At 50.0% G+C, this 24,872-nt stretch overlaps 1 protein-coding gene across 1 annotated transcript in view; it reads right to left on the bottom strand.

The window, feature by feature from the left end:
- EXOC4 (exocyst complex component 4) overlaps positions 1 to 24,872 on the bottom strand; it is a 366,741-nt gene that overhangs the window by 14,511 nt on the left and 327,358 nt on the right. Inside the window, exons 15-17 of the mRNA XM_059847577.1 lie at positions 21,620 to 21,761; positions 16,572 to 16,750; positions 12,622 to 12,781 (exon numbers count right to left, since the gene is read on the bottom strand). Of these exons, the coding sequence (XP_059703560.1) occupies positions 12,622 to 12,781; positions 16,572 to 16,750; positions 21,620 to 21,761 (481 nt within the window). The remainder of the gene's footprint in view (positions 1 to 12,621; positions 12,782 to 16,571; positions 16,751 to 21,619; positions 21,762 to 24,872) is intronic.

Genomic DNA, 24,872 nt, shown 5'->3' with positions numbered 1-24,872 from the left:
TTTCCCCTTTCCTTTCCCCTTTCCTTTCCCCTTTCCTTTCCTTTCCTTTCATTTCCTTTCCATTCCATTTCCTCCTCCCTCCTCCCTTCTCCCTCTTTTTTCCCCTTTCCCCTTTTCCCTTTTCCCTCTTCTTCTCCCTTCTCCCTTTTCTTTTCCCCTTTCCCTTCTCCCTTCTCCCTTCTCTCACCTCACCAGCCCTGTGCCCAAACCTGGCACAATTCCACTGGATCCCCTTTCCAGCTCCCTTGGATCCCCTTTCCAGTTCCACTGGATCCCATTTCCAGCTCCACAGGATCCCATTTCCAGCTCCACTGAATCCCATTTCCAGCTCCACTGGATCCCATTTCCAGCTCCACAGGATCCCATTTCCAGCTCCACTGAATCCCATTTCCAGCTCCACTGGATCCCATTTCCAGCTCCACTGGATCCCATTTCCAGTTCCACTGAATCCCCTTTCCAGTTCCACTGGATCCCATTTCCCCCCCTGCAGCTGCTGCCTCCAGCCCAGCCCCTGGTGTGATGCTCAATGGGATTCCAGAGCCTGGGGCTGTGGCAGTGCAGGAATCAGGGGAATGGCACAGGGAGGAGAGGATTTGCTGGAATGTTCCTGGGGAAGTCCGAGAGCAAGCCCGCAAACGAAGCCGCTCTCTGTGCACACAAAACCCTGCTAACGGCAGTGGTGGATCCACCACACGCACACAGAGGCTTTACCTGCACCTAAAGTGAGCTTTCATACTCATCCCCATATTTCTGTGGGATGAAAAGCTCATCAGAACCTGGACACCACCTGGAACTGCAGCTTTGGCCTCCTGATCCAGACTTTAGACCTGGTCTAAGACTCTGCAGCCTGGGGGGGCTGCAGGGAAAGCCCTGTGGCCTCCTCCCAGCCAAAACCTCTTCCCAACAAAACACCTTCCACGTTTCCTGTGGGAAATGAAGTGCAGGGAGAGACTGAAGTCCCCTGCAAGGCTGGGAACCTCGTCCCAGCCCCTGAGCCCCAGCCAGCCCGGCCTGGGTGGGTTTCACAAGGATCCAGAGCCCGTGGGGAGCCCACCCCACCCCACTGCCGACCACAGACCACGTGGGTTTGCTCTGTATATCTGCTGCCACCACCCACAACCCAAATTTGTCGGAACTCAGGACATCCCTTTGGGAGTCTGGAGTTGCCAGGACCCCTGCCAGGGGGCTCAGAGACCCTGGCACACAGCCCAGAACACCAGTGGGGTCGATTATGAACCATGGAGCAAACTGCCACCTCTACATGAAGAGATAAAAGCCACGGCAGTTTAAACGGTGTAAGAATAAAGTACTCACAGGGTGCAAATGTGGGTTTTAGGATTTTTGGTATAGGGGTTTCTGGGGAGAAGATGGAGGGGTTTGGGAGTGTCCAGCCTTTCTTCTTCCTCTTCTTCTCCACCTCCATCTTCAGTGGTGATGTTGGCACTTTCAGATTGGTTTAGAGTAGAAACCCACTGTCTAATATAGATGATGGGTATTGGAAAGTAATTGTAAATATTGTACAGGTAGTTTGTAGTATGTAAAAATAACACCACCCAGGGCAGGCAGAGTGCCTCTGGCTGTCCTGCTGAGCGGACCTGGGCTGGGCAGGGAGAAAATTTTATAGATAAAATACAATAAACAACCTTGAGACCGAGAAATGAAGAGCTCTGACTGATCCTTTGACACACGGGCTGAAACAGAGACTTTTAACACAAACCGGGGTCCCAAACCTTGTGGCAATCCGACCCAAATTCTGTGCAAACAAAGCAAATTTTGACAAGTTCTCCCTGATTTCCCAGAGCCACCACAGAGAGGACAGTGGCCACCAGGACTGACACCTGCAGGATGTGCTTTCAAACCTCAGCCTGAAAAAAGCAGCGCCCACCTCACACTGCACAGGGCTGGATAAACCAAGTGATCCAATTCCAGCTGGGCAAGCAGAATTCCTGGACTCAGACCTTCTATTAAAGCACTTCCACAAGTGACTGGCCAGGGGCAAAGCATCATCACCGAGGCCAAAATCACTAAAGGTGGAAAAGAGGAAGAAAAAAAACTTCCAGCAAGAAAAATCCCCTGCCTTTAATTACCATTAGCAATGCAGCATGACAGAGGGAGATAAACACACAGGCACCTACACAAATAAGGAGCTTGGGAACACAAAGTAATTACTTTGATTTTTTTTTTTTCTTTCCTCCCCCCCAAAAGACATTCAAAACTTATTAGTCTCCAGAAAGCATGTATCAGCAAAAGACTGTCACCTCGGGGATAAATGAGGGATTTGTTTGGAACTCATTTCCAGGAGAATATAGCCTGATGGTTTTAAGGCTGGGGAGGAACGTGCTCTGGCCAAAACAGACTTCTTAAAAATGTTTATTCCCCTCTTCCTGAGCCTGGAAATGGGAACAGCAGGTTCTGCCTGCTGAGAAGTTCACCCCATTGATTGTTTCTCTAGCACGCCACGAACCCAGCGAGGAAAAGTCAATGAAGCCTCTCTGTTTTTCAGTCCATTTCCAGGTTAGGAAAATTGAATTAATCCCTTTCCTCGGAGCAGCTCAGACATCCCAGTCCAGGCAATGAAAATCACTGCAGAGAACATGAAAACCTCGCTCTTTAAAGGTTACAGAGCGAGGATTAACAGCGCCTCGGGGCAGGGCTGAAAGCCTGATCAAAATAAAACACTGAGCCAACACAGGCGAGGCTGAGCAGGACTGGGGCCTCCAGGAGCCTGCTGATGTTTCCAGATGGTTCCTCCTGGCACTTGGAGCCATCCCCACGGAGAGTGGGTGCTCTGTGACCTCCCCCAGCCAGGGAAGAGGAGTGCTGGGAGAGTTCAGCCCCTAATCCAGTTACTCTGGGGTGTAAAGCCTCAAGGGTTGTTCTGGGGAGGGAATATTGGAGAGCAGCCCTGAGGAGAAGGACTGGGCACATCCATGGAGAGGAGAAGAGTCACATCTTCCAAAATCGCCAAAATATTCCAAAATCTCTTCTCCATCCTGTGCTGAGAAAATTCAGCAAAGGGCTTGGCCACGCCCCAGCTTCCAGGAGCTCCTGAAGGACAGGAAAAGCTGAAAGTTTGGGAAAGCTGGAGAGGCTGAAAAGGCCAAAGGATGTGTGGAACGGTCTGGAGAACCAGGAGGGGCTGAGGGAGCTGGGAAGGGAATGGAGAACCAGGAGGGGCTGAGGGAGCTGGGAAGGGTCTGGAGAGCCAGGAGGGGCTGAGGGAGCTGGGAAGGGTCTGGAGAACCAGGAGGGGCTGAGGGAGCTGGGAAGGGTCTGGAGAACCAGGAGGGGCTGAGGGAGCTGGGAAGGGTCTGGAGAACCAGGAGGGGCTGAGGGAGCTGGGCAGGGGCAGAGCCTGGAGCAAAGGAGGCTCAGGGGGGACCTTGTGGCTCTGCACAAGTCCCTGCCAGGAGGGGACAGCCGGGGGGGTCGGGCTGTGCTCCAGGGAACAGGGACAGGAGCAGAGGGAATGGCCTCAGGCTGGGCCAGGGGAGGGGCTGGGGGGATTTTGGGACAATTCCTTCCCAAAAAGGCTGCCCAGGGAGGGTTGGAGTCCCCATCCCTGCAGGGATTTAAAATCCATGTGGATGTGGCACTTGGGGACATGGGCCACTGGTGGCCTGGGCAGGGCTGGACTCAGTGATCTTGGAGGGCTTTTCCAACCTAAACAATTCCATGATTCCAAATGTACTGAAAGCAGGGAGACACCCCAAGAAATGCTCTCAGGAATGCTGGGAAGGCACAGACTGGTGCCCTCCTAAAACTCCTGGCAGATTTCACAGGGAATGGAATCCACGGATGGGGGATTTTCAATGATCCCAGAAAAAGGTGGAGCTTTGGGATGCCCCCCTCTGGGCAAGGGCCACACAGGGACCCTCTGATCCCAAATCCCCCTGGGCCAGCAGGAGGAGGGAGGTGAGGACGAGGCCATGGAGCTGAGGGGTGGTTTTTAATCCTCTGATTTTCGGTTAATGCGGCGAAACCACTAATTACAGCTAATTAAACCTGCACTGAGATCAAAGCTCAGCAGAAACGACAGGGGGGAGCAAACAAGGCGGGAAAGAAAGGGAAAGAAAATACGGATTTTGTTGTAACCGAGTCCTTAATTGAAAACCAAAGCAGCTTTGTTAATTAAAAGCTGCAAGCCCAAACGAAGCCAGGCTGCAGACACAGGAGCCCAGCCTGGATGGAGACAGCACAACCTTCCACAAGCTTCTCCTGCAGGGCCTCTCCTGGCCCTCATCCCCTGTGGGATCCTTCCTGGGATCCAGACTGTGGAGATTTGGGGGTTTTTACCTTTCACAACTCGGCCATGAAGAGGGGGAACAGAGTGCCCTGTGCCCTCAGCTCATGTGGGGTTTGCTCGAACTGAATGATCCTAAACACCCCAAACTGAGTCCTGGCTTGAGGGCAGCCCCAAGGAGAACACCTGAGATACTCCCCTCACCCAAAGGCAGCAGGGGAGCCCCTCAGGAGCTCTGCAGAGACACCTGACTCTGAACAAAGCACCCAGGTGAGGATTTGCTGGACCTGATGCTCTCCACACACAAAAGGAGCTCAGAGGTGGCTCCCAGAGGAACATTCCCTCCACCAGCTCCACCCTCAGGCAGCCTGGGCGCCCAGGCACAACCACAGTATTTGTCAAGAGTGAAATCAGGCAGAGAATTAAGATTTGGCAAGGAAAAGTCTTCCTGCAGAGCACGGGGATGTTTGAACGCTTCCCTTTCCCTCGGCGGCTCCCAGTAGATGGCAGCAGGTCATTGCTGATCCCTGCTGCCGGGGAACCGCAGAAATCTGGGGAAATTCCAACAAAAACCTGCCCAGCCTGGCAGGACAGGAGGGCTGAGGATCCAAACCCGGCAGCACAGCCCCGGTACCAGCCCAGCAGTGATGCAGGCTTGACGTGGGTTTGAGAAAAGCTCGAGCTGCAGCTGCATCCTCCACCCTAAACCTTCCCATCCTCCCCTTGCATGGAATGGTTTGGGTGAGAAGGGACTTTGGGATCATCCAGAGCCACCCCATGCCACGGGCAGGGACATCCTCCAGTATCCCAGGGTGCTCCAAGCCCTGTCCAACCTGGCCTTGGAATAAAGATGGGTTTTGAGAAACAGGAGGGGCTGGAGAGGGTCCAGGGAATGGAGCTGGGAAGGGTCTGGAGAACCAGGACGGGCTGAGGGAGCTGGGAAGGGTCTGGAGAACCAGGAGGGGCTGAGGGAGCTGGGAAGGGTCTGGAGACCCAGGAGGGGCTGAGGGAGCTGGGCAGGGGCTGAGCCTGGAGCAAAGGAGGCTCAGGGGGACCTTGTGGCTCTGCACAAGTCCCTGCCAGGAGGGGACACCGGGGGGGTTGGGCTGTGCTCCAGGGAACAGGGACAGGAGCAGAGGGAACGGCCTCAGGCTGGGCTCAGGGTGGATTTTAGGGAAAATTCCTTCTCCATAAGGGTTGTTAAACACTGGAAAAGGCAGCCCAGGGAGGGTTGGAGTCCCCAGCCCTGGAGGTGTCCAAGGAACACCTGGAGGTGGCACTCAGAGCTCTGGGCTGGGGACAAGGTGGGGGTTGGGCACAGCTGGGACTCCATGGGCTGGGAAATCTTTTCCAACTTCCATGATCCTGTGAGTCCATGATTTGGGTTTCTTGATGGCCAAACCAGGAAGGAGTGGAGCTCTGATGGCTCCCCCCCACCCCATCTCCCAGGGAGCCACCAGCAGTGCCAATGAGGTGCCACGTCTGCCACAGGGACATGTCCCAGCCAATATTCCTGGGAATGTCCCAGCCAATACTCCAGAAATGTCCCAGCCAATATTCCTGGGAATGTTCCAGCCAATATCCCTGGAGATGTCCCAGCCAATATTCCTGGGAATGTCTCAGCCAATACTCCAGAAATGTCCCAGCCAATATTCCTGGGAATATCCCAGCCAATACCCCTGGAGATGTCCCAGCCAATATCCCTGGGAATGTCCCAGCCAATATCCCTGGCATTGTCCCACCTAATACCCCAGAAATGTCCCAGCCAATGCCCCTGGGGATGTCCCAGCCAATATTCCTGGGAATGTCCCAGCCAATATTCCTGGGAATGTTCCAGCCAATACCCCTGGAGATGTCCCAGCCAATACTCCTGGGAATGTCCCAGCCAATACTCCTGGGAATGTCCCAGCCAATATTCCTGGAGGTGTCCCAGCCAATATCCCCGGAGATGTCCCAGCCAATATTCCTGGAGGTGTCCCAGCCAATATCCCAGAAATGTCCCAGCCAATATTCCTGGGAATATCCCAGCCAATACTCCTGGGAATGTCCCAACCAATATCCTGGGAATGTCCCAGCCAATATTCCTGATATTGTCACCCACAGCAGGCAAAGATTCCTGGTCCCTGCAGGAGGGGTGGCCCTGGGAACACCTGGAATGGCAGCACAGGGAAAGCTCCAACTCACTCCAGGTGTGGGGACACCTCTGGACCCCTCTGCAGGGGAGGATCCTGAGAGCCAGGGACAGTGCCAGCACTGCTCACTTCCCAGGTGACAGTGACACTCCTTAGAGAAGATGTCCCCATTTCATCCCTCTGCAGCCACCTCAGCTCACTCTCCACAGCACTCAGGTCGGACACCTGCCTGACTCAGAAAACCACTTCTTCCAGTGATTTTTTATTGAAGGGTGAGCCTGAAGCAGAATCCCCCCCCTTTGTGACCACCTCTGATGAAATCTTGATAAAACCCCTGAGAATTTCGGGTGGGGATAGAGGGAGAGGAGGGAAGGAGACACAAGGGAGAGGACCTGAGCAGGAATTCAGATTTGAAGTTTTTATCCCTTCCATGCTACAAATCTAATTCTGGCTGTGAAACTTTGGTAATTTGGAGCTATTTGGAAGTCAGGCTCAGTCCCAGACTTCGCAGCACACGCCTGGGTATTCCACAGGGAGAAAATCCTGCTTTTTCTTTAATAAAGCAGTGGAAGCCCCAACAGCCTCCTGTATTTCTGCTGCCCTGGATACTGAACACACACAGGAGTGAAAAACCTATTAACATTTGCAGGAAATTTAGCAAATGCCACAAATCCTTTGTGACACCTCAGCAGTCAGAACCAGCCCGTTTCACCCTTCCTCCTGGTGGAAAAAACTCCTCACACCACTTGGCAATTTAATTTTGTTTTTTTTCTGCTGGAAATGTGCTCTGTGATGCTCTGCTGAGACTTCCCCTGCCTTGAACTGAGAATCTGGAAGCAAAACTCATTTAAAACACATTTTCCCCTCGCCGTGGGACTGCTCCCAGAGCAGCCAATGCTGCTGTTGTCACCTGCAGGTTACAGAGCTTTGGAAAAATGGAGTTTCAACAGCAAGAGCCTCCCCAGGACCAACAGGTGTTACCTGGGCTTGCTCTGAGTCCTCCACCTGAGTTTGGCTTCAGAGGAAAAAGGGTTTCCCCTTCCAGCTTCCCTGGCTGGGATTTCCACTGCCGGAAGTCACTGAGCAGAGGAGCAAGGGATGCCCAGTGTTCTCTGAGGCCTCTAAAGAGCCTTGAAGACCACATCAGAAGGGAAAAATAAAAGCAAAAAATCAAAAGCACGATGCTCAGGAAAACCTTAAAGAACTTTTGGTCCTTTCTCACCTCCTCTGGTCTTTCCTACAAACTGATTTCAAACAGGCTCACTTTGAGGAAAGGGACCTGCTCCAGAATTCAGATTTAAAGTATGGAGAGTGATGCACTGATTGTTAATTGTGGCTAATTGCTGCTGTGTGATGGACACAGAAATATCCAGGCAGGGCTGGGGGTCTCCTGTCCCACCATGACCCTCCAGCTCCCTGGAGCTGTGAGGCAGGGAATTTATCCCAGGAAAAAAAAAAACAAAATTTCTGGTCCTTTCTCACCTGGCCTTTCCTCCTAGCTGATTTCAAACAGACTCGCTCTGAGGAAAGGGACCTGCTCCAGAATTCAGATTTAAAGCATGGAGAGAGGAGTGTGGAGAGTGATGCACTGATTGTTAATTGTGGCTAATTGCTGCTGTGTGATGGACACAGAAATATCCAGGCAGGGCTGGGGGTCTTCTGTCCCCCCCTTGACCCTCCAGCTCCCTGGAGCTGTGAGGCAGGGAGGGAATTTATCCCAGGAAAAACCCAAACTTTTGGTCCTTTCTCACCTGGCCTGGTTTTTCCTACAAACTGATTTCAAACAGGCTCACTTTGAGGAAAGGGACCTGCTCCAAAATTCAGATTTAAAGCATGGAGAGTGATGCACTGATTGTTAATTGTGGTAAATTGCTGCTGAACCCTCAGTGTGATGGACACAGAAATATCCAGGCAGGGCTGGGGGTCTCCTGTCCCCCCTTGACCCTCCAGCTCCCTGGAGCAGTGAGGCAGGGAATTTATCCCAGGAAAAAAAAAACCCAAAATTTCTGGTCCTTTCTCACCTGGCCTTTCCTCCTAGCTGATTTCAAACAGACTCACTTTGAGGAAAGGGACCTGCTCCAGAATTCAGATTTAAAGCATGGAGAGGGGAGTGTGGAGAGTGATGCACTGATTGTTAATTGTGGCTAATTGCTGCTGTGTGATGGACACAGAAATATCCAGGCAGGGCTGGGGGTCTCCTGTTCTCCCCTTGACCCTCCAGCTCCCTGGAGCAGTGAGGCAGGGAATTTATCCCAGGAGGTGCAGGGGGAAGGGAGGATTTCTCCAGCAGCTCTGCCACTGCTCCTGGACATGAAAAAAAAAAAAACCACTTTATCTTGGAAAAGGGCAAGCTGAGAGTTATCCACAGCTCAGAGCATTTACAGATTCCTGCCTGAGCTGTATCACAGAGGTACAAATCACTTTTATCCAGCCTGATGTTGTTTTATGCCTTCTGGAGGGGAGCTGCTATGTTTATTTAACAGTTTGAGTAGACCTGGCTACCCTGGAGTCCCCGATTGTGAATTCAGGTGAGCAGGGCAGGCCTGGGATGCACCAGAGCCTTGTTTGTGTCAAAGGAGGATCTGGGTAATAAACATTTAAACATTCAGGAGTCATCTGAAGAACTAAAAATCAAACAGAGCATGGAATTGTGCCACAAAAGGGAAGTGATGAAGCTGTGAAAGCAATAAAAGAAACGTGGCTGAGTTGATGTGGTGGGAAGGGTTCTGCTCAAAGCTGCTGTGGGAGGGTGGGGTCAGGCTCTGCCCCCAAGGAACAAGGGACAGGACACAAGGAAACGGCCTCCAGTCGTGCCAGAGGAATTTAGGGCTGGATATCAGGAAAATTCCTTCTCCACTGGATGGTCCTTTAAGAAAAGATGGAATCTGGGAAGTTTATTCCTTGTAGAGTTTCTGATGGATCTTCCTCCCTCCCCCTCCTGCAGGCCTCAGCATCCTCAGCTTCCTGATGCCAGTGGTGATCTGAAGCAATGAATTCAGTGAGGAGCCACCCCCAGAAGAGACCCCAAACAAACGAGGCACTCACCCGGGGAGCTCCAGCCTCCCTCCTCACTCAGCCTCCAGCAGCAGAGATGGCACCAAGAGATCGTGGTGGGTCAGACCCAAGTTCCACACAAACCTCTGTCACTGAACCCATTTGTGGGTCAGATCTGTTCGTGGTGGGTCAGATCCAAATTCCACACAAGCCTCTGTCACCGGACCCCATTCGTGGGTCAGATCCCAGTTCCACACAAACCTCTCTCACCAGACCCCATTTGTGGGTCAGATCCCTTCGTGGTGGGTCAGATCCAAGTTCCACACAAGCCTCTCTCACCAGACCCCATTTGTGGGTCAGATCTGTTCGTGGTGGGTCAGATCCAAGTTCCACACAAGCCTCTGTCACTGAACCCATTTGTGGGTCAGATCTGTTCGTGGTGGGTCAGATCCCAGTTCCACACAAGCCTCTCTCACTGGACCCCATTTGTGGGTCAGATCCCAGTTCCACACAAGCCTCTCTCACTGGACCCCATTTGTGGGTCAGATCCCAGTTCCACACAAGCCTCTCTCACTGGACCCCATTTGTGGGTCAGATCCCAGTTCCACACAAGCCTCTCTCACCGGACCCCATTCCTCCATGTCCAAGTTCCAGACCTTTCCTTTGGCTGTTCTTGGCTCAGCTGTCCCCTCTGACCTGGCAGGATCTGAGCCAGCCCTGAGTCCAGCTGCCAAAGCCATGCTCAGGGCTCACCCTCACCTGCTCATCCCTCAGTCCTCCTCGGGGGAAGAGACCCCACAATGTGGGAGAGGTTTGCAGGGGGTCTGCCACAACCACTTTTGGGCTTATTTGGGGTTTATTTGGGGTTTATTTTGCTGTTCCTGCTATTCCAAGGTAACAGAACTCAAGGGTGTCCCTTCAAGCCAACCTGGATCTGGTGACCCTGAGCCTTCAACAAACCAGAACATTTCTCACCTGGGAATAAATCCAAGCCCCAGTTTCATCCTGTTTAAGTGCTACTCCCCACCTTTGGAAGCTTTTCCCTGCCTGGGTTTTGGTCTTGGAGAAGCCCCAAGCACAGACACTTGGTGGGACCTCACACCAGCCTCAACTGATCCACATCTGGGCTTGATGGCCTTGGAGATCCTCCCTGACCTCAACAACCCCCTGATGCTCTGATTCCACGTTGTCCAACCAAAGGAAAGCCAAAATTGCCACCAACACCTCCAGCTGTTGGACTTGCCACTCATCTGGCCACCTGAGACTTTTGCGTTGCTGGAACCCAGCAGGGAATGTTTCTCTGCCTGTCCTGAGAAGTCCTGACCCCCAGGAGAACTCTGCTCTGGACGTTCATCCATGGAGGAACCTTCCAAGACTTTGGGACGAATTGGAATCTACGGGTGTGTGAAATAGACAGTGGTAGAGTTTATCACAGGGTGAAGAACACGTAGTTTTGAGTATAAAAGACAACACCACCCCAAGGGTGGTCAGAGTGCCTCTGTCTGACCTGCTGGACAGACCTCTGCAGGCCAGAGAAAGAATGTCATAGATACAATAAACAACCTTGAGACCGAGAACAGAAGAGCTCTGACTCCTTCTTCGACTGCTAGGCTGGGAAAAAGGAGACTTGCACATATCTCAGAGTCACTCTGAGCAGCAGAGAGTCTGAGAGCTCGACAGTTTATCTACCTTAAACCAATCCAAAAGTGCCACCATCACCCAGAAGGTGGAGGCCAAGAAGAAGGAGCAAGGCTGGACACACCCAGATTCCTCCATCTTGCCCCCTGAAGCCCCATTCTAAATCCCCAAAATTCTACATTTTCACCCCGTGACAAACTAACTATCATTCTACTCAAACTTTCATGGCTTGCAGATCCTCATACAAGGTTGGTAATTTTTTCCATGGGTCAGAATCCAAGGCGCAGGGGTCTTGGGCTCTGTGCCAGGGTCTCTGAGCCCCCTGGCAGGGGCTGGAGCCATCCAGGACAGCCAGAGGGATGTCCTGGGTTCCGACATCTAGCATAGGTGATGGGGTTTGGAACATTATTGTGAATAAAGCACAGGCAGTTTTTAGTATAAAAAGATAACACCACCCCAAGGTGGTCAGTGTCCCTCTGTCCGTCCTGCTGGACAGACCTCAGCAGCTCAGGGAAAGAATGTTATAGATAACAGCAAATAAACAACCTTGAAACGAGAGCAGAAGGATCCTGACTCCTGACAGTGGGATTATTTGGGATTCTTTAGGAGTATTTGGAAATATTTGGAATTATTTGGCATTATTTATTTGGCTCCTGTGGGGCTTTAGGGATGGATCTGATTGGAAAAAAAGGAATTTTCCTTGGTGCCAGTGGAATTATTCAGAATTATTTGAAAATATTTGGAATTTTTGGGCCCTGTGGGGTTTTAGGGATGGATCTGATTGGAAAAAGAATCTTCCTTGGTGCCACTGGGATTCTTTGGGAATATTTGGAATTATTTGGAGTTATTTGGGGTTCTTTGGGATTCTTTGGCTCCTGGGGGGTTTTGGGGATGGATCTGATTGGAGAAAAAGGAATTTTCCTCGGTGTCACTGGAAATAAAAGGAATTCTTTGGGATTCTTTGGGACTCTTTGAAATGATGTGTGATCTTTTGGAAATACTTGCAATTATTTGGAAATATTTGGAATTTTTTGGCTCCTCTGGGGTTTTAGGGATGGTTCTGAGAAAAAGGAATTTTCCTATGTGCCACTATGATTCTTTGGGAATATTTGGAATTATCTGGGGTTCTTTGGGGTTCTTTGGCTGATGGGGAGTTTTGGGGATAGATCTGATTGGAGAAAAAGGAATTTTCCTCGGTGCCACTGGAAATAAAAGGAATTCTTTGGGATTCTTTGGGACTCTTTGAAATTATGTGGGATCTTTTGGAAACACTTGCAATTATTTGGAATTCTTTGGGAATATTTGGAATATTTGGATTTATTTGGGGTTCTTTGGGATTCTTTGGCTGCTGGGGGGTTTTAGGGATGGATCTGATTGGAGAAAAAGGAATTTTCCTCAGTGCCACTGGAATTATTCTGAATTAATTATTTGGAATTATTCGGAATTATTTGGAATTCTTATCTGGAATTCTTATTTGGAATTTCTCATTCCTCATTGCCGGGCTGGGCGCAGCGACTCTCTGACACATCCGGGGGTCACCCTGAGCTCAGAGACCCCGAGGGGGAGGAGCCCCCGAGCTCCCGGGGGAGCGGCAGAGGCCAGGTGCGCGCTCACCTGGCGAAGTCCAGGTCGGCCTCGCGGGACATGGTGATGTTGGTCAGGTTCTGCTGCAGGATGAAGATGTTCCTGCACATCTTCTTGATGCCCGACTCGCTGATGCGCTTGAAGTAGTGCGCGCCGTTGATGAGGATGCAGGAGATGAGGTGGCCCAAGCCTGCAAGGGAGGCAGAGGAATGGCAGATTTGGAATTGCAGATTTGGAATTGCAGATTTGGAACGGCGGATTTGGAATGGCAGATTTGGAATGGCAGATCTGGAACTGCAGATTTGGAATGGCAGATTTGGAAGGGCAGATTTGGAACTGCAGATTTGGAACGGCGGATTTGGAATGGCAGATTTGGAATGGCAGATGTGGAATGGCAGATTTGGAATTGCAGATGTGGAATGGCAGATTTGGAATTGCAGATGTGGAATGGCAGATTTGGAATGGCAGATTTGGAACGGCAGATTTGGAATGGCACATTTGGAACGGCAGATTTGGAATTGCAGATTTGGAATGGCAGATTTGGAATTGCAGATTTGGAACTGCAGATTTGGAATTGCAGATTTGGAACTGCAGATTTGGAACGGCGGATTTGGAATGGCAAATTTGGAATGGCAGATGTGGAATGGCAGATTTGGAATTGCAGATGTGGAATGGCAGATTTGGTATTGCAGATTTGGAATGGCAGATTTGGAAGGGCAGATTTGGAATTGCAGATTTGGAACGTCAGATTTGGAACGGCAGATTTGGAATGGCAGATTTGGAATGGCAGATTTGGAACGGCAGATTTGGAATTGCAGATTTGGAATTGCAGATTTGGAATGGCTGATTTGGAACGTCAGATTTGGAACGTCAGATTTGGAACTGCAGATTTGGAATGGCAGATTTGGAACGGCAGATTTGGAATTGCAGATTTGGAATTGCAGATTTGGAATGGCTGATTTGGAACGTCAGATTTGGAACGTCAGATTTGGAACGGCAGATTTGGAATGGCAGATTTGGAATTGCAGATGTGGAATGGCAGATTTGGAATCGCAGATGTGGAATGGCAGATTTGGAATGGCAGATTTGGAATGGCAGATTTGGAACGGCAGATTTGGAATAGCAGATTTGGAACGGCAGATTTGGAACGGCAGATTTGGAATTGCAGATTTGGAATTGCAGATTTGAAACGGCAGATATGGAATGGCAGATTTGGAATTGCAGATTTGGAATGGCAGATTTGGAATGGCAGATTTGGAATTGCAGATTTGGAAAGGCAGATTTGGAATTGCAGATTTGGAATGGCCGATTTGGAATTGCAGATTTGGAATTGCAGATTTGGAATTGCAGATTTGGAATTGTAGATTTGGAATTGTAGATTTGGAATGGCAGATTTGGAACGGCAGATTTGGAATGTCAGATTTGGAATGGCAGATTTGGAATGGCAGATTTGGAATGGCAGAACTGGAATGGCAGATTTTGAATGGCAGATTTGTCTTTCCAAATAAACTCCAGGTCTACTGGTGGATAAAACCAGCTCTGGGAGAGAAAAAGAACAATGGGAAGGATTCCACTGATTGGTGAATGGAAAAAGATATTTGCTTTTATTAATTAACTTTGGGTTTGCTGATAATATTAGACATTGAGAGATGAAAGAAACAATGGGGAAGAAAACTGCCTAAATTCCATAAGAATTAAAAATGAAAAGGGAGGGTTATACATTAGAGGGAATTTTTGGGAAATCTTTGGTATCAGGTGTATTGGGAAGTCTGAACATCTCAAGTACCTCAGAAGTGGGGAAAAACCCCTAAATTCTGTAAGAATTAAAAATGAAAAGGGAGGGTTATACATTAGAGGGGAATCTTTGGTATCAGGTGTTTTGGGGAGTCTGAACCTCTCAAGTGCTTCAGAAACGGGGAAAAACCGCTAAATTCCATAAGAATTAAAAATTAAAAGTGAGGGTTATACATTAGAGGGAAATCTTTGGTATCAGGTGTATTGGGAAGTCTGAATCTCTCAAGTACCTCAGCCAATGGGGAAAAACCCCTAAGTTCTGTAAGAATTAAAAATGAAAAGGGAGGGTTATACATTAGAGGGAAATCTTTGGTATCAAGCATTCCTGGAAGTCTGAACCTCTCAAGTGTCTGAGAAATGGGGAAAGAGAGCAGGGAAATGTGGCTGGAAATTGGGATAAAAGGAGGCTGTGTTCTCCAAAAATGTGAGAGATCCCAGGGGAATGCCCCATGGCCTCTCCCTTTACTGGAATAAAGTAAAAGGACTCCTCTGTCTCCTTTTTGGACCTAAACTTCCGGTGTTTGTGGATTAATTTTCCTAACGAGGGGAAGAGATTTCGTGCCAGTGATTCATGGTAAAACCCCCCAAAATGTGCATTGTAAATGGTGCCTGTGAGCTGGATTGAGGGATAATTGGGTTTTAACTGGAAACCCTCAGTAATCTTAGGGGTGCAGTTCAGGACTTTCAACCTCTTCAGTAAAACCACAAAACTGCCCCAAAACTCAGAGCTGTGTGATCACAACCAGTGATTTTTAGCCAGGCTTTGCACAATGTGCCTTCCAGTCCCTCGCCCTGCCTGGGCAGAGCAATGGGTCACTGCAGCTCCTGCAGGACCACAGGGGATTAATCTGTTTTTAATCCGTTCTCCAGGGTGGTGTTTCCCTGTTTTTCCTGGTAAGTTCAGTCTCCAGGAGCAGGAATGAGCTGCATTCCAAAGCCCCTGATGCACAACCCCTCTCTGTTCAGCTTCCTGTGTCTGAAGGATGTCAGCAGGGCACAGCTGGGGGCTGGGGGACACAGCCACCCCCAAAATGATGCAGCCACTCCTGCCACATCACAAAGAGCAAAAACCCAGCCTGATTTACACTGCACAGGTCTGAGCAAGCCCAGAGGCAAATTAAAGTTCTAAATTAAGGATTTAATTAATGTACAGGGAGAAAGGGTGGGGCATCTGTAAATCCCAGACCTGGGATTAAGAGGTGCCTGGGTTTAAGGAGAACCATGAGTATGAATTTAAACATCAACAGGATGGGAATGGTCCCCGTGGCTCTGTGTGGAGCCACTTCCCTCTTCTTGAACAAATGGGGAATCACAGAATCCTGGAATGGTTTGGGTGGGAAAGGACCTCAGAGCCCCTCCAGTGCCACCCCTGCCATGGCAGGGACACCTCCCAGTGTCCCAGGCTGTTCCAGCCCCAGTGTCCAGCCTGGCCTGGGACACTCCAGGGATGCAGGGGCAGCCCCAGCTGCTCTGGAAATCCCTTCCCAAAATCCCACCCCAATCTCCCTCTCCCAGGGAATTCCCTCCATTCCCAGCTCTCCCAGCCTGGGATTGGATCCATCCCCACCCCGACTCTGCTCTAGGAAGGAATTTTGGGATCTGGGGGCTTCACTGGGAATCTCAGGACTCCAGGAAGGGTCTCCCTTCCCTTCTCCATCCCCAACTTCCATAAAAATCCCTCAGGATGGATTCTGAGTGTCCCAAATCCCAGTATCCCAGAATGGTTTGGGTGGGAAGGGACCTTCAATCCCATCCCATTCCAATCCCAGTGTCCCAGGCTGCTCCAGCCCCAATGTCCAGCCTGGCCTGGGACACTCCAGGGATGCAGGGGCAGCCCCAGCTGCTCTGGCAGTTCCAGCCCAGCCAGGAATTCCTCATTGCCCAGATCCCATCCATGCCTGCCCTCTGGCAGTGGGAGCCATTCCCTGGCTCCTGTCCCTGCAGGCCTTGTCCCCAGTCCTTCTGCAGCTCTCCTGGAGCCCCTTCAGGCCCTGGAATGTGCTGGAAGCTCTCCCTGGAGCCTTCTCCTCCCCAGGTGAGCACCCCCAGCTCTCCCACACGGCTCTCACTCAATGCTCTGTAGGTGACAGCAGCACCTCACTCTGCTTCATCCCCTACAGGAATCCTGGAGCTTTGGGATGAGAATGGAAACCCCTTTATGGAGGAAGGACTGGGAAGAGCCTGACCTTCAAAGATGTACTGGAACTTGTGCTGCTGCAGGCTGGCCCCCATGGCCTCCTCGATGGCGCTGATGTCCTTGTTGAGCCGCACCACCAGCGGGTCGTAGTCCATGCTCTCCACGTTGGCCACGATGGCGTAGTTCCCTTGCTTGGCCAGGGGGATCAGGTAGTGGAAACAGTGAACCCTGTGGGGCACGAGGGAGGAACATCACAATGCAGCCAACCCCCCTTTTAAAGTATTCCTGGGATGCAAAGTGGCTTTTCCAAAGTTTTTCCCTTCCCTCAAGCTGGTAAAAAGTAACTTCAGGAGATGGGTGGTGATGTCTGTGTTAAAGGCATCTGTCACCCTGATTTTTAAGATTTTCTGAGCCTTCTGATGTTGACATTCTTGTAACGAGCTTTCTCACACACCTTTTGTAAATAACTCATTGTTTTGCATTCTTTTATGGAGGAGGAGAAATTTGATGGGCTGTTGGTTTGCCCAGTGTCATTGGGGAGGTGGCACTGCCGCCCTCCAATCCACTGCCACTTTTGGAAATCTGTAAATGTTATCTATAAATCTATGAATGTTGGAGTCAGAAAATAAATGTCCCTTTTCTCTTCACCTTGAGAGCAGCGCTGTGTGCCTGTGTTCTTTCGTGTCCTACAGTGACAGGCATCCTCCTCTTGTCGTTGTTCCATCTTCAGGGATGGATCCAACAGACTCTTGGTGACAGATCTGACCTCCATCATCCCACTGAATTTTCCCAAGATTCCCCAACCTCCCATCCAATACCAGTCCTCCAACAAGAACTCCTTCCATGAAAACCTCATAAAAGGGATCGCCGGCAGGACCAGCGAGCCAGGGGTCATGGAATGATCTTCAAAATTCCAAGATTGTGCCTATTCCCAAACATTTCACTCTACTGCAACTCCTTCCTGTTCACCAACGTGCCCAACCATTATCCCTCCATGGAAAGAGAAATTCCACACAGTGGAATTCCAACTTGTCCCCCTCCATGGAAGGAGAAATTCCATGCAGTTAAATTCCAACGTGCCCAACCACCATCCCTCCATGGAAGGAGAAATTCCATGCACTTAAATCCCAATGTGCCCAACCGTCTCCATGGAAGGAGAAATTCCATGCGCTTGTATCCCAGCTTGCCCCTCTCCATGGAAGGAGAAATTCCTTGCAGTTGAATCCCAACAAGCCAAACCATCATCCCTCCATGAAAAGAGAAATTCCATACAACTAAATTCAAACATCAACAACCATCATCCCTCCATGGAAGGAGAAATTCCATGCAGTTAAATTCCAACATGAACAAACATCATCCTTCCATGGAAGGAGGAATTCCATGCAATTAAATCCCAACTTGCCCCCCTCCATGGAAGGAGGAATTCCATGCACTTGTATCCCAACTTGCCCCTCTCCATGGAAGGAGAAATTCCTTGCAGTTGAATCCCATCATGCCCAACCATCATCCCTCCATGAAAAGAGAAATTCCATACAATTAAATTCAAACATCAACAACCATCATCCCTCCATGGAAGGAGAAATTCCACGCAGTTAAATCCCAACATTCCCCCCTCCATGGAAGGAGGAATTCCATGCAGTTAAATCCCAACTTTCCCCCCTCCATGGAAAGAGAAATTCCACACAGTTAAATCCCAACGTGCCCAGCCATCATCCCTCCACAGAAAGATAAATTCCACGCAATTAAATCCCAACATTCCCCCCTCCATGGAAGGAGGAATTCCATGCAGTTTAATCCCCTCTTAGGACTCCCCAAAAAGCCATAATTAAGTTGCTTCTTTCACAGCCAGAGAGGAAATTGCTGCATCCAGAAAAATCCACAGCAGAGCTCCTTCTGCTCTTGTAGTCACCCAGTGGGAACAGGGCTGGGTTCTGCTTCCACCAGGAGAGGTTTAGGTGGGATTTTAGGGAAAATTCCTTCATGGAAAGGGTTGTCCAGCCCTGCACAGGCTGCCCAGGGCAGGGGTGGAGTCCCCATCCCTGGAGGATTTAAAGCCATGTGGAGGTGGCACTTGGGGACGGGTCAGTGGTGGCCTTGGCAGAGCTGGGAATGGTTGGACCTCATGGTCTTAAAGGTTTTTTCCAACCTTTCCATGATGCTGGAATTCACCTGCCAGGGGAACAAATCAAAGCCTGAGGGAGAATCCCTGGAATTCGGGGCATAACTCGGGGCCAGCACAGGGGGACAGGAAGTTCCCACCAGAGTGGCCCAAAGCTGTGCCAGAGATGTCCTGGCTTCCACATTCCCTGGAAAACACCCTTGAGGTGGCCATCACAAGCAAGTCCAGTTTAGGGTAATTCCCAGAGCAAAAGCATCTTATATATAATTTTATAAATTGTTTAAAATATGAAAATCCTGCAACAGACATTAACAGACATTAATCTAAAATTTCATGGCTATTCCAACAAAAACTGCTTCCATTCCCAGGCTGGACAGGGCTTGGAGCACCCTGGGAGAGGGGAAGGTGTCCCTGGAAGATCTTTAAGGTCCTTTCCAACCCAAACCTTGCCAGCACTGTAGGATGTGATTCCATGGCCTGGGGAATGATCTGGCTGTGCCAAATGTCTCCTCTAAGGAAGCACATCCAAATCCAAGGAGCAGGATCTCAGTGACCTCAGGGGCACTGGAGGAGGAGAAGACAACACCAACCTGCATCTGGAGTGAACGTGGGCTCTGAGGCAGGGGAAAGTCAGGGGATAATTGTGTGGAATTCCCAAAATTCCTGGGGAATTCAAGGAGACAATTCCCAAATCCCTGGCTGTTCTGGTGTCTCCTCAGGTTGCACCTGCAGCAGCCAGAGGTGGGATAAATTCCCAGATGTGCTCTGAGTGTCTCTCAACCCACAGGGGTTCTGTGGATGGATTCCCACTGTGCTGTGCACCTTGGACATGGCACAGATCCAGGGAATGGGTGTAGGATCAGAGAATCCTGCCAGGAACAGGCACCAGAGTTACTGCAGGTGGTTGGAAATGCAGAGTGAGGGATCCAGGGGAGCTCCTGTGACGGTGTTCACAGGGGTCCCAGGATGAGGGAAGAGATGGGAATCCTGACTCCATGTTCAGAAGGCTGATTTTTTATTTTATGATCTATATTATATTAAAACTCTACTAAAAGAAGAGAAGAAAGGATTCCATCAGAAGGCTGGCTAAGGATAGAAAAGGAATGAATGACAAAGGTTTGTCTGTGACCGAGCCAGTCTGGACAGCTGGGCTGGGATTGGCCATCAATGAGAAACAACCAGGTGAGACCAATCCCAGACCCACCTGCTGCATCCCACAGCAGCAGAGAATCTTTGGTCACAGTTTGTTCCTGAGGCCTCCCAGCTTCTCAGGAGGGAAAATCCCAAGGAAAGGATTTTTCATAGAACATGTCGGTGACAGAGCTCCCACCCCCCCGGGGTTTCCCTGATGCCACCACCTCTCCTCAACCCCTTCCACCCTTTGGACACAGTGACGTGGTTTGGTGAATTCACAGCTCCAAACTTGGCTCCAGTTGGAAGCACCGGAGGAGCTGGGCAATGCTCTGCTCTAAATTCCAGCAGGATTTATCCCTGAATTCCATTTTAGGGATTTTTGCTTAACCCAAGTGTGACAAAAACCCACAGAGGCCAGACACCCATCCCACGAGCCTGGGCTCCTTCAGCCCAGCTGGAAAACTGCTCCATTTCCACACTTCCACCACCTTTTCCTCAAATCCTCCCAAGCCCAGCAGGTGATGGATGGCAGGATGAAGGAGTGCTGACAAGAATTAATGTGGGTTTTTTTCCCAGAGCTCCATGCTGATCCAGCAGAGCACACAGGGACAGGACGTGGCTTGGGATGTGTCACCAGAGAACAAACTGATGATCCATCAAAGCTCTGACATCCCCCTTTGTGGTGGCTCTTTCCTCGGGGTCACCATTTGTGACAATGTTCACAGGGGTCCCAGGGTGAGGGAAGGGATGAGAAAGTTGACTCCATGTTCAGAAGGCTGATTTATTATTTTATGATCTATATTATATTAAAACTCTACTAAAAGAAGAGAAGAAAGGATTCCATCAGAAGGCTGGCTAAGGATAGAAAAGGAATGAATGACAAAGGTTTGTCTGTGACCGAGCCAGTCTGGACAGCTGGGCTGGGATTGGCCATCAATGAGAAACAACCAGGTGAGACCAATCCCAGACCCACCTGCTGCATCCCACAGCAGCAGAGAATCTTTGGTCACAGTTTGTTCCTGAGGCCTCTCAGCTTCTCAGGAGGGAAAATCCCAAGGAAAGGATTTTTCATAGAACATGTTGGTGATACCCCTTCTATCTGACGCCTCAGAGCAAAGGGAAGCAATGAGAATTCACCTGGCCTGAACAGTTCTCCAAGGAAAAACTTCTTCCCAGCCCTGGAGTGGGCAGCTGGCAGCCTGAAGAAAGGGATTTGCTGCCTTTGATCTTTGCATGTGAAGGCATGAAATTACCCAGCCCTTGGAAAAAATCCAGCTGGTTCCCCAGTTCCTGCTACTGTTTGAAGAAGTGGAAGGTGAAGCTCCTATTTGAAACCCCCAAAAAAACCCCCCAAACCTGTGGAGACACCTGTTAGACTGTGCAAACACCATTGTGTTGTTTTGGACGGACAAAATCCCCAGAAATCACATTTTTTTTCTGGTTTCTGAAACATAATCATGGAATCACAGAGTGGGTTGGGTTGGAGGGACGTGCAAGATCATCCAGTGCCCCCCTTGCCATGGCAGGGACACCTCCCACCATCCCAGGCTGCTCCAAGCCCTGTCCAGCCCGGCTGTGGACATTCCAGGGATGCAGGGGCAGCCCCAGCTGCTCTGGTAGGACCTCACCACACCCAAATTAGGGAATTTCTTCCTGAATTCTCTCTTAGTTAAGATAAAAACCTCCCTAGGAAATTCCACTTTTGGCGCCCTGCCTCCATCACCCACGATTTGGTGATCTGGCATTCCTGGACTCACCTTTGCTGCTGTCGTGGACAAGTTTATTTGTGCCTCCACCTGCAGCCTCCCAAGATGCCCCTCCGTCCCCAGATTCCAGGTTTTTACCTGACTTCCAAGTGCAGCACCAGCAGGCAGCGATCAGCCATCTCCTGGAAGGACCTGGCCAGCTCGCTCAGGCTCTGCAGGATCTGCTCGGATGCAGGAAGGTGCTCCAGGCTGCCATGGCTGTCCTGGCCTGGAGACGTGGCTGCCAAGAGAAAAAGAGAGGTTAAATTTGAGATCTTGTGAGAGCATGAATGAGAGATGCAGGACTCCAGGGGGCTCTCCAGAATGCAGTTTATTGTATATAAAATACAGTTTATTCTATCCAAAATGCAGTTTGTTGTATCCAAAATGCAGTTTGTTGTATCCAAAATGCAGTTTATTGTATCCAAGATGTCCCAGCAGCCCAGGGCCATGGGTGACAGAGCTGTGCCCACAGCTGTCAGCTCCAGCTGCAGGCAGGCCTGGAGACCCTTTGGGTTTGGTTACATTGAATTTTATACTTTTCTTTGCTGAGCATCTTCACACAGAAGAACCAATCTATCCCTTATAGCCAATCATAACTCCTGTAATTCCCATATTCATGGCACTGCTCTCCAGTCACTCACAGTCAGTACATCACAGTTTAAGCCAGAAGTTGTTTTTCAGTTTTTTCCTGCAGTGGGAAATTCTGAGCCCTTTTTTCTGCTTGCCACATTTGCTGACTTGTTTGCCTGTGCTCTCTTCCTGCTTGGTAAAAACATCTCCTGGTTTGGGGTGGGTTTATCCTTTGCTCTGAGCCATAAAACCCCTTCTAACTAACTCACCCTTTGCTCCTTGGTTATCCAGTCAGGCTGGCTCAGCAATTCTTTTCTTCTGTATCAAAACTTGCTTCCATCTCTATTCCTACATCAGACTCCACATTCCAAAATCTTTCTGCCAAGCACACACATCTGTGAGACCTTCTTGTCACACTGTCATCCTTCCCAACAAGATGCTCTCCATCCCATCCAGAGCCTCCTGTGTGCTCCCATCCCAGCTCTGGGTGATCCCTCCACCTCTAATTCAGGAGTGGATCAAGGAGCAAAGTGTTCCTGCCATGGATTGAACTCCCAGGTGGATCTGAGGGGTTTCATCCACCACCAGGAGACATTTTCCTGGGAAGGGATTGCTCTGGGCTGAGAATTCCTGTGACTGCAGAGTCCAGGAGAATTTATCTCTGCTGGGAGTGAGGAGCTGCTTGGGAGCCACAGGTGGGAGGGTCCTTTTTGGTCACCACAATGTCCCTCAGGTGAGTCCCCACCTCTTCAGAGGAGCCATGCTTTGGTTTTGTTCCTTAACCACAGCTCTTGGGCAGTAAAAAGGAATTAAACACCCATGAGGTGCTCATGGATCATCTCCTTCCCACTGAGACCTCCTTGAAAACCTCCTGGGATTTTATCCCAGCCAGGAATGCAGGTCTAGCAACCAAACTTCATCCCTCAGGGCTGTAAAATGGAATTAAACCACAGGAAACACCCATGAGCTGCTCATGGATCATCTCCTTCACACTGAGATCATCTTGAAAAATCTCCTGGGATTTTATCCCAGTCCGGAGTGCAGGTCTAACTCCAGACTTCATCTCTTGGGGCTGTAAAATGGAATTAAACCACAGGAAACACCCATGAGCTGCTCATGGATGGTTTCCCACTGAGACCATCTTGGAAAATCTCCTGGGATTTTATCCCAGCCAGGAATGCAGGTCTAACTCCAGACTTCATCTCTTGGGGCTGTAAAATGGAATTAAACCACAGGAAACACCCATGAGCTGCTCATGGATCATCTCCTTCCCACTGAGACCATCTTGAAAAACCTCCTGGGATTTTATCCCAGTCTGGAGTGCAGGTCTAACTCCAAACTTCATCCCTCAGGGCTGTAAAATGGAATTAAACCACAGGAAACACCCATGAGCTGCTCATGGATGGTTTCCCACTGAAACCTCCTTGAAAACCTCCTGGGATTTTATCCCAGCCACGAGTGCAGGTTTAACTCCAAACTTCATCTCTTGGGGCTGTAAAATGGAATTAAACCACAGGAAACACCCACGAGCTGCTCATGGATGGTTTCCCACTGAGACCATCTTGGAAAATCTCCTGGGATTTTATCCCAGCCAGGAATGCAGGTCTAACTCCAAACTTCATCTCTTGGGGCTGTAAAAAGGAATTAAACCACAGGAAACACCCATGAGCTGCTCATGGATCCTTTCCTTCCCACTGAGACCTCCTTGATCACCTCCTGGGGTTTCATCCCAGCCACCAGAGCAGCTCCAGCTCCATCACTCCCCCCGCTGTATTTTTAGCCCTGACCCTCCTCCCTGCAGCCACCAGAGAACCCTCTGCAGTCCCACATCCCACCCCACTCTGAGGCAGTGCCTCCCAACCATCCCAGTTAGTCCAAGCAGCACTTTGGGGCTGATCCTGCCTGGGGTGATGGCACAGTTTGAAATCAGGCTGCCCTGAGACACTTCTGGATTAAATACCGGGATTGTGAGGAGATCTCCTGGATCTCCAGGCGCCATCCCCACCATCCCTGTGTCCCACGGCCTCAAGCAGAGATTCCTGTGCCATGTCAAAGATTTCTACCCTTGCTGGCTCCTTTGAAAGGCTTCTCTAGCAGGGAAGGTAAAGTTTGGGATTGAATTTCCAGCCCAACCCTATTCACTGGTATTCTACATTTGCTTCTTTACATGGCAACGTTATTCTTTCCCTCATGGAGTTCTCTATCTCTCTGTTGAATCATGGGATCATTTTCTCCATTTCCTGAGCCCCTTTCCCAGCTCCTTCAGCTGCTCCACACCCTTCCCAGATCCAGCTCAGGAGGGATCCGTGCATTCCCAAGGAGCTGCTGACCATCAGATTCCATTTGGAGCGACGATAATTTAAGGCAATGTGACTTTTGTACAGCCACAGCCCTGCTTTGGGAGAGGAACTTTGGATTAAACACCAGAAATAATCAGCCTACAATTAAACACACCCTCACACCCAGCCTGAAAAGAGAAAAAAAAAAAGCAAAGTGAGGGGATAAAAACCCCAATTTTTAAAATTTTTTTTTTTTGGTGCAAAACAAATTAAAGCAGAGGTGAACAGGAGGGAACTGCACAGTTCAGTGTGGAAATCACAGAATATGGAAACAGATAAATCCCAGAATATGGAAGCAGATGATCTTTGATGCCCAGAGCAGCTGGAACTGCCCCTGGATCCCTGGAAGTGTCCAAGGCCAGGCTGGATGGGGCTTGGAGCAGCCTGGGATGGTGGGAGCTGTCCCTGCCATGGTTGGAATGAGGTGAGCCTTGAGGTCC

Source organism: Haemorhous mexicanus, chromosome 5 (assembly GCF_027477595.1).
Source record: "Haemorhous mexicanus isolate bHaeMex1 chromosome 5, bHaeMex1.pri, whole genome shotgun sequence".
NCBI classification, from domain to species: Eukaryota; Metazoa; Chordata; class Aves; order Passeriformes; family Fringillidae; genus Haemorhous; species Haemorhous mexicanus.
Note: the sequence above shows the minus strand (reverse complement) of the source record. Positions and strands in the feature narration are given on the sequence as shown.